Source organism: Podarcis erhardii, assembly GCF_964252035.2.
Source record: "Podarcis erhardii genome assembly, chromosome: 18".
Lineage (NCBI taxonomy): Eukaryota > Metazoa > Chordata > Lepidosauria > Squamata > Lacertidae > Podarcis > Podarcis erhardii.
In genome coordinates this window covers 9,729,642-9,739,634 of record NC_138516.1, presented here as the reverse complement: position 1 = coordinate 9,739,634, position 9,993 = coordinate 9,729,642, and the positions used below count along the sequence as shown (strand labels likewise).

At 48.5% G+C, this 9,993-nt stretch overlaps 1 protein-coding gene across 1 annotated transcript; it reads right to left on the bottom strand.

The window, feature by feature from the left end:
- Positions 1-2,056: 2,056 nt before the first annotated feature.
- TEKTIP1 (tektin bundle interacting protein 1) lies at positions 2,057-7,719 on the bottom strand. Its single transcript, XM_081846475.1, has 4 exons — positions 7,600-7,719; positions 5,041-5,270; positions 3,184-3,309; positions 2,057-2,226 (listed from the first exon to the last, which is right to left on the bottom strand). The coding sequence occupies exons 1-4, from the start codon at positions 7,695-7,697 to the stop codon at positions 2,078-2,080; spliced, it is 603 nt and encodes a 200-aa protein (XP_081702601.1). The 5' UTR covers positions 7,698-7,719; the 3' UTR covers positions 2,057-2,077.
- Positions 7,720-9,993: the final 2,274 nt, after the last annotated feature.

The following is a 9,993-nucleotide window of genomic DNA, read 5'->3' as shown; positions in this document are numbered from 1 at the left end:
TTTTAAGTAGAGCGTATTTGCTAAGTGGGTGTTTGATGGGCGGGGTATAAATAATAAAAATTATTATTATTATTATTAGACAGCCAGTGTGGTTTTTGACTGATGTTTTTTGGAAGTGGCATACATATTATTTTGGAAGAGATGGCACCTTGTTGCGTTGGAAAACCAGGATTATTGGCAAAGCTGGAGATTTTTCAACCCGTCTGCACTCCAAGAGGGTGTTAAGATTTATGATAATAATTTATTATTTCTACCCCACCCATCCGGTTGGGTTTCCCCAGCCATTCTGGGCGGCTTCCAACAAAACACTAAAATACAATAACCTATTAAACATTAAAAGCGTCCCTAATCAGGGCTGCCTTTTCGCTAAACATTTAGGAAACATGATCAGAGTTTGAGAGCCTGTTACGTACTGAGTTGAATAGGATCCAAACTGCAGCAGTCTGATTGGTCCTAGAATAGGATTCAGAATGCAGCAGTCTGATTGGTCCTAGAACAATGCAGCAGTATGACTGGTTAGCAGGAACCACCCAATCATGCTCCAGATAGAAGTGAATCCACAACCTGATTGGCCTACAGTAGAATTCCGGAATTAGCCAATCATGTGCAGCCCATTGTGTAAATAATGTATATAAAGCAGATACTTTGAGGGGACATCCATTCATTCCTCCTCACCACTATGAGCTGAATAAAGAGCATGAAATCACTTTGCGACTCTGAGTATATTTCACTGGCGACGAGGATGGGATACGAACCCACGCGTGCATAGCACAATACTTTGCGACTCTGAGTATATTTCAGAGCCGAATGCTTCTCTGACCGGCCCCTGGGACCAGTGGCGTAGCGTGGGTTGTCAGCACCCGGGGCAAGGCAAATAATTTGCGCCCCCTAACCCGTGGATTTGCGCCCCCTAACCCGTGGATTTGCCCTAACCCCAGATGTCGCGCCCGGTGCAGCCGGCCCCCCCTGCACCCCCCACGCTACGCCACTGCCTAGGACATTCCTCAAACCAGAGGATACAGAAAGCGCAGAAGCACTGAATTGCAACCCGCAAGTGTGAAAGCCGGGTTGCGAATGCCGCATCCTGCACGGATCACGTTCGCAACCCGAACATCCACTGTACAGTGGTACCTCGGGTTACATACGCTTCAGGTTACAGACTCCACTAACCCATAAATAGTGCTTCAGGTTAAGAACTTTGCTTCAGGGTGAGAACAGAAATTGTGCTCCGGCGGCAGCAGGAGACCCCATTAGCTAAAGTGGTGCTTCAGGTTAAGAACAGTTTCAGGTTAAGAACGGACCTCAGGAACGAATTAAGTACTTAACCCGAGGTACCACTGTACTATAAAATAAATAAGATAGTACTGCACATGATACAAAGTAAAAAGAATATTTTTTTTTCTTCCCTGCACTGATGATAGTCATTGTTTGGATGAGGGGCTTTTATCCATTTCCGCAGTCACACAACGAACTGGGTTCCACACAGTCACCAAAACAAATGAACTGAAAAAGCCTCAAAAACAAAAAACGGAAAATACCGTATTTTTTGCTCTATAAGACGCACCAGACCGCAAGACGCACCTAGTTTTTAGAGGAGGAAAACAAGAAAAAAAATATTCTGAATCTCAGAAGCCAGAACAGCAAGGGGGATCGCTGCGCAGTGAAAGCTGTTCTGGCTTCTGGGATAGCTGCGCAGCCTGCATTCGCTCCATAAGATGCACACACATTTCCCCTTACTTTTTAGGAGGGAAAAAGTGAGTCTTATAGAGCAAAAAATACAGTAAATAGCAAAAACCAAAACTTAATCCGTTCCGGAAGTCCGTTGGACTTGCAAAATGTTTGGAAGCCGAGGCGCGGCTTCTGATTGGCGGAAACAACAGCCGACAGCCACGTCGGACGTCTGGCTTCCGAAAAAAGTTCGAAAACCGGAACACTTACTTCCGGGTTTTGGGAGTTTGGAAACCAAGGTGGGCGTTAGCACAACTTTGCCCCGAAAGGGTCTCAGGTCCCCACCACCAACTTCTGGCACGAAGAAGGATACCTGGGTCAGGCGAAGCAGCAGGGGGAAAGTTTTTTACTAGTGCTGGTGTTTGGTCGAAGGCTGTCGGTCAAACATCCTCCAAGTGCGATAGTCTTTGGCGGTGAACATTGGAGTGTGGATGGTCAGGTGTGGCACGTAGCCCGGCTTCCCCTTCAGCTCCTCGGGTCCGCGGTTGCGGTTGACCACTGGGAGAGAAGAAAGAGAGAAATCTGTAGATCTCAGGCAGATCCCGGGGTGCAGAAGGTCCCAGATAGGCCCCATCCCGAAACCTCAGAGATCCTCTGCAAAGAGGACCCCAGTGGCGGGACTATAGGAGGCAACATCCGATATTTCCGTTGAAATTGGGTTCATGAGGACTAGAATGCTTTTGAGTTCTGGTGCTGGAGGAGACTCTTGAGAGTCCCATGGACTGCAAGAAGATCCAACCTCTCCATTCGGAAGGAAATCAGCCCTGAGTGCTCACTGGAAGGACAGATCCTGAAGCTGAGGCTCCAAGACTTTGGCCACCTTGTGAGAAGAGAAGACTCCCTGGAAAAGACCCTGATGTTGGGAAAGATGGAGGGCACAAGGAGAAGGGGATGGCAGAGGACGAGATGGTGGGACAGTGTTCTCGAAGCTGCCAGCATGAGTTTGACCAAACTGCGGGAGGCAGTGGAAGACAGGAGGGCCTGGCGTGCTCTGGTCCAGGGGGTCACAAAGAGTCAGACACAACTAAACGACAAAACAACAACTACTGACCGCTGTTTTGCTTCTTTAGCTTGGCCGGAGAGACCCGCGGGGAGTGGCGCCCCGACCAGCTGGGCAGCGGAGTAAATCAGCACCCCGGGAATTTTCCTTATCAGGCAGAACACACCCCTGAGTCTTAGGACTGCCAGTTTCCCACAACCTTGCCCACATATGCAGACAGGCAGGCAAAGCAAGCTGAGAAACAGACTGAGAAGGGAAAGAAGGGGTTGTTTCCCCCTAACCCCCACCCCATCACCACCAGGGAGGGTCACTTAAAAAACAGAGATCAGCAGGCAGAACTTTAGCAAATTCGAGGACGATCTCCAGGAAACGGGGACGCCTGGAAACCTTTTAAACCCGCTGCCTTGCTCCAGAAAACGTCCCAGCCCCTCTCCCAGGTTCCCCCTCCTGCTTACCAAATTCCTTTCCGAGAATGGGTCTGTCCCTCCACATAAACGCCCCCCATCGCGTCTTAGGGCTCAAGTACTGGGCAGGGACAATGGGGTCGAAGCAACAGCTGTCTTGCAGATGTTGAGCGTAGGCTGGAAGAAAACAAGAGGACACAGATTTGAGCCAACATTGTGCCGCTGCAGCAGAAAAGGCCGTCATTTTAATTTTTTCTCTCTCTCTCTTTGGCAGAGGTGGGGAGCCTTCAGATCCAGAAAGAGTCCCTGTTCGGCCCACCAGCCATTTCCCTGAAACCATGGCCACCCGCCCCACACGTGTCCAGTTTGGGGCAGATGGGAATGCACAAAAAGTTCGCCAAACCTTGCAGGAAGGAGCTAGCTGATGGGCTAGGGCAGGCGTAGACAGATTTAGCCCTCCAGATGTTTTGGGACTACAGGACCGCCTCTCCTGGTCTGCCCTGCGGAGGACCTTAAGGTCCACAAAGGACCACACTTTGGAGGTCCCAAGTTGCAAGGTGGTTAGATTGGTCTCAAATTTGTTGTTGACAAAGGACAGCTGGACATATAGGTAAAGGGACCCCTGACCATTAAGTCCAGTGGTGGACGACTCTGGGGTTGCGGCGCTCATCTCGCTTTATTGGCCAAGGGAGCCGGCGTACAGCTTCCGGGTCATGTGGCCAGCAGGACTAAGCCGCTTCTGGCGAACCAGAGCAGCGCATGGAAACACCGTTTACCTTCCCGCCGGAGCGGTACCTATTTATGTACTTGCACTTTGAGGTGCTTTCAAACTGCTAGGTTGGCAGGAGCAGGGACCGAGCAACAGGAGCTCACCCCATCACGGGGATTCGAACCACCGACCTTCTGATCGGCAAGTCCTAGGCTCTGTGGTTTAACCCACAGCACCACCCGAGTGAAAATAGGGACGTCCTATTCCATCCCCTCCGACGTTTATCCCGTGAAAATAGGGACGTCCTATTCCATCCCCTCCAACGTTTCTCCCCTGAAAATAGGGACGTCCTATTCCATCCCCTCCAACGTTTCTCCCCTGAAAATAGGGACGTCCTATTCCATCCCCTCCAACGTTTCTGCCCTGAAAATAGGGACGTCCTATTCCATCCCCTCCAACGTTTCTGCCCTGAAAATAGGGACGTCCTTTTCCATCCCCTCCAACGTTTCTCCCCTGAAAATAGGGACGTCCTATTCCATCCCCTCCAACGTTTCTCCCCTGAAAATAGGGACGTCCTATTCCATCCCCTCCAACGTTTCTCCCCTGAAAATAGGGACGTCCTTTTCCATCCCCTCCAACGTTTCTCCCCTGAAAATAGGGACGTCCTATTCCATCCCCTCCAACGTTTCTCCAGTGAAACCCTAACCTTCTGATTGGCAAGCCCTAGGCTCTGTAGTTTAAACCACAGCGCCACCCGCGTCCCAGCTGGACATATAAACGACCCCATTACCTTCATGAGCCAAGGGCCTCGTCAAACCTAAATCCGGCCCCTGTCTGAATCCCTGGTGAGCTGCAGGAACTACTGAGCTCAGTGGTCTGATTCGGAATAGGGCAAATTGTCCCTGCTCTTTCGAGTTCACAAATTCCTTGTTCTCCCTCCCACAAAAAAAACCAGAGTTGAGGAGGATTTTGGAGCAGGAGTTGACGGCGATGGGAAAGATGGAGGGCACAAGGAGAAGGGGACGACAGAGGACGAGATGGTGGGACAGTGTTCTCGAAGCTACCAGCATGAGTTTGACCAAACTGCAGGAGGCAGTGGAAGACAGGAGGGCCTGGCGTGCTCTGGTCCAGGGGGTCACCAAGAGGCGGACACGACTAAACGACTCAACAACAACAACAACGAGGACCCAGGACCTTACCAGCTGGTAGATTCCTTTCTCTGTGGTCGTGCCACTTCTGCCAACGGTAGTAAGCTTCGCGGCCGACAGGGTCAGTGAGGGTGTACCAGGCGTTGCGGTTGTGGCTGTTGGTCAGCCCCGTATACCAGGTCTGGGGGATAGCGTCCCACCCCATAGGGGTGTACTTCCAGCGAACGGCCTGGCGGAGGATGGGGGGGTTCCGCGGGCCCCTCAACGTCAGGTACTCATCGCTGCGTCCGGGGAGAGGAAAGAAACATTAGCCGGGCACACACAAAAGATCCATCAGTTCCACACTGTTAACGGAGAAATCTGGGGGTTCCCTTGGAGAAAATACAAGGACACCAGCCAGGAATACCAGAGCAAAACAGCTGCCAGTCGGCTTGGTCTTTATTGAAGACCCTCAAGACCGGACTCCCACCTGCCACCAGGTGGAACAGGATGGAAGCCCCGAACAAGAGAACCCAAACTTTTATTAGCTGCTAATCCCCATGTTAAAAGGAAAGGGACCCCTGACCATTAGGTCCAGTCGTGACCGAATCTGGGGTTGCGGCGCTCATCTCGCTGTATTGGCCAGGATAGATAGATAGATAGATAGATAGATAGATAGATATAGATAGATAGATAGATAGATAGATAGATAGATAGATAGATATAGACAGACAGATAGATAGATGATAGATAGATGATAGATAGGTAGGTAGATGATAGATAGATGATAGATAGATAAATAGATGATAGATAGATAGATAGATAGAGATGATAGCTAGATTAGATAGATAGATAGATGATCGATAGATACAGATGATAGATAGAGATGATAGCTAGATTAGATAGATAGATGATCGATAGATACAGATGATAGATAGATAGATAGATAGATAGATAGATAGATAGATATAGTGCTTTTTCTTGTGGGACGCAGGGGGAAGCATATCCCAAAACATTTTGTGAATCTAAGTTTGGCCTCATTGAGGGGCAGTATTTTAATATGAGTAGGAAAATGAGAGTACCCCATAACATTTTTTTAAGGGGAAAAAAGCACTGTCTATATATACAGTGGTACCTTGGTTCTCAAACGCCTTGGTACTCAAACAACTTGGAACCCAAACTGAGGTCTGTCTGTTCTTGCTATTTATTTTGCAGTTCTGTTTCTGCGGCTCTTTTTTGTTTTGCTTTTGTGGCTGTGCAGAACCCAGTTCAGCTACTGATGGACTGATTGCGCGACTGCAGTACACTTTTTATTGCTTTCATTTTCTGGATCAGTGGCCTCGTTAGATCGTAAAATCCATGTTCAATGGCTATTTCAGGGGTTGTTTTTTTTAAGTCTGGAACAGATTAATCCGTTTTGCATTCCTTTCTATGGGAAAGCGCACCTTGGGTTTGGAACACTTTGATTTTGGAACGGAATCGGCTTTCTGAAGGAGGCCTAGACTACAATTCTTTTAAGAAGAGCCAGTGTGTCCTAATGGTTAGAGTGTCAGGCTGTGACCCGGGAGAGGCAGGTTCGAATTCCCACAAAGACGTGAAGCTCATTGGGTGCCCTCGGCCCGGGCACCATCTCTTAGCCTAACCTACCTCACAGGGTATTTCACAGGAGGGTGAAATGGGGAGAGGAAGAACGATGAACACTGCCTAGAACCTCTTCAGAAGATAAAAAGGAGCTATATATATATATGCAATAAATGAAAATAATGTCGGGTTGCCCTATTTCAAAAAGTGAAAATCCAGAAGATTGGAAGAAGTTTAAAGACTATTTGCAGAAATATTGTAAAATTAATGAATGTTAGAATGATGCTGGATAGAAATCAAGTGGTTCCCAGCTGTAATGCCTTAAGAGATATGGAAAATAAGGTTTTGAAATAAGCAAAAACCAGTGGAGAGGATTTGCTGAATTAATAATTTGAATTGGAATATAAGAAAGGGAGGTATGAGGAGGTCTGGAAAATAAGTTAAAAGAAAATAAGTAAAGGGAAATTTTATGTGTTTTTTCTTTTTCTTTTTTTTAGTGGTTTTTGTACTCTTTTTGTATTTTTGTGTTTTTTTTGTTGTTTTACAATGTATTATTTTGGAAAATTTCAATAAATATCTTATTAAAAAAAAGTGAAAATCCAGATTTTTATTTTTTGTTGTTGTGAGGATGAAATGGGGAGGAGGGGGGTGAACTATTTCCTGAGCTTTTTAAATTATTATTAGGAAATTTGCCCCCCCCAAATTTGATGGTTCCGACATGGGTTGCTATAGGCCTAGATTTTCCCAGACGTTTTAAAACTTTCAGAAATCCCAGCAGAACAGGTCTGGGAATTTTCATTACGGCAGCCCTGTAACAACAAAACGCGCTCAGAGGCACTTGCGTCTCAAATGCCCAGCAGCATTTAAAACGGGAGTCCCTGAAGCCAGGAATCAAAACTGCTGATCCTTTAAGAGTTTGAACGAAATCCTGCAAAGCGAGTCCTGTTTTATAAAGCAGCGCTTCCGAGATTTATTAAGAGTTGTCAATATATATATATATATTTACACCTTAATTGGGAAGAACAGAAGGGCCGGAGACAAAACACTCACCTGTACAGTGGCGTCGGGTAATCGGTCTCTAAGGAGACCTGGGGGACGTAGGGTCGGTTGAGCACCAGATCCCGATAGTTGAGACACTGGAGATCCATTTTGGGGCTGCAAGGAGCCCCCTCCGACGTCCCAAGCTCAGTTTCCTATAGTCCTTGAAGGGTGAGAGGAGATCATTGTTTGCTACACAAACCTTTCATGGCAACCATTCCCTTAGCAACGAAAGGCAGGCATCCCGGGTCAAAGGGGGTGATGGCAAAAGATAACAGCCCTTAGGTGTGTCTGGAGGCGGTTGAAGGATGGATGGCGGCTAATAGATTGAGGTTGAATCCTGACAAACACAGAAGGACTGTTTTGGGGGGACAGGGAGCGGGCAAGTGTGGGGGACTCCCTGGTCCTGAATGGGGTGACTGTGCCCCCAAAGGACCAGGTGCGCAGCCTGGGGGTCATTTTGGACTCACAGCTGTCCATGGAGGCGTAGGTCAGTTCTGTGTCCAGGGCAGCTCCATCTGGGACACAGGATGAGACCCTCCCTGCCCACAGACTGTCTCTCCAGAGTGGCGCATGCTCTGGTTATCTCCTGCTTGGACTTCTGTCATGCGCTCTACGTGGGGCTACCTTTGAAGGAGACCCGGAAACTACAACTAATCCAGAATGCGGCAGCTAGACTGGGGACTGGGAGCAGCCGCGGAGACAACATTGGTCTTGAAAAACCTACATTGGCTCCCAGGACGTTTCCGAGCACAATTCAAAGTGTTGGTGCTGACCTTGAAAGCCCTAAATGGTCTCAGCCCAAAGTACCTGAAGGAGCGTCTCCACCCCCATTGTTCTGCCTGGACACGGAGGTCCAGCACTGAGGGCCTTCTGGCAGTCCCCTCATTGCGAGAAGTAAGGTTACAGGGAACCGGGCAGAGGGCCTTCTCGGTGGTGGCGCCCGCCCTGTGGAACGCCCTCCCGCCAGATATCAAGGAGATAAACAACTACCAGACTTTTAGAAGACATCTGAAGGCAGCCCTGTTTAGGGAAGTTTTTAATGTTTTACTGTTTTAATATTCTGTTGGGAGCCGTCCAGAGTGGCTGGGGAAACCCAGCCAGATGGGCGGGGTATAAATAATAAATTATTCTTATATATCATTATTATTACTCGGATGATCGCCAGATTCTGTGTACAGATCGTCAGGCGCAGACCATCCCCTGACCCAAACTAGTTCGTTAAGAAAATCCCCAAACTCGGTTCCATGGGCGACCGGGTCATCTCTCTGTGGTAGCTTATCTAAGCGCTTATCGCATTTATAAATTTTAAACTTATTGTTGTACAGTGGTGCCTCGCAAGACGAAAAGAATCCATTCCGCGAGTCTCTTCGTCTTGCGTTTTTTTCGTCTTGCGAAGCAACCCTATTAGCAGCTTAGCGGCTATTAGCGGCTTAGAAAAAGGGGGGGGGGCGAAAAAAATCGCAAGACTCACAAGACGTTTTCGTCTTGCGAAGCAAGCCCATAGGGAAATTCGTCTTACGAAGTGCCTCGAAAAACGGAAAACCCTTTCGCCTAGCGGGTTTTTCGTCTTGCGAGGCATTCATCTTGCGGGGCACCACTGTACGTTGCTTTAAATGTTTGCTTTCCTTCTGGGATTGTATCCCCAAGTGTGTTTTATAAGCTGGTCTCTGACCGTAATAATCTATAGGTAAAGGTAAAGGGACCCCTGACCATTAGGTCCAGTCGTGACCGACTCTGGGGTTGTGGCGCTCATCTCGCTTTATTGGCCGAGGGAGCCGGTGTACAGCTTCCAGGTCATGTGGCCAGCAGGACTAAGCCACTTCTGGCGAACCAGAGCAGCACACGGAAACACTGTTTACCTTCCCGCCGGAGCGGTACCTATTGATCTACTTGCACTTTGAAGTGCTTTCGAACTGCTAGGTTGGCAGGAAAACTACCTATATATCATTATTATTACTTGGTCGTCTCTGGGAAAGGAGAAGGCTAAGGAACAAAACGTACAGAAATCTGGAACAGAGTCCATAAGGTGGTTGGATGGTGCCTTGTCCGCCTCTTTCTGGCAACTAAGCTGGTGCCAAACGTCTTGTTCTGCTTTCCTTATGACCCCATCTTTGAGGCCAAGGGGGGTCTTGTCATCTGGGCAGCCCAGGAACCCACAGACACACAGCGCCTTGGGGAGATCACTTTGGGACCGCTCACACAGCGGTGTGGCTTCACCCCCAGAGGTGAACTCCATTGTCTCCCGAGACGGACAGATGCTGACACAGTAACAAAGCGAAACGAAGAAGGCAGAACTTGAGATGTCTCCATCTTCTCCTTTGGCGGAATCAAAAGAGCCGTCGTAGGCGCAGTTAGGCAAGCCCCTAGCTCCCCCTTTTCTTTTCTTTTCGAGGCTGCTGGTCC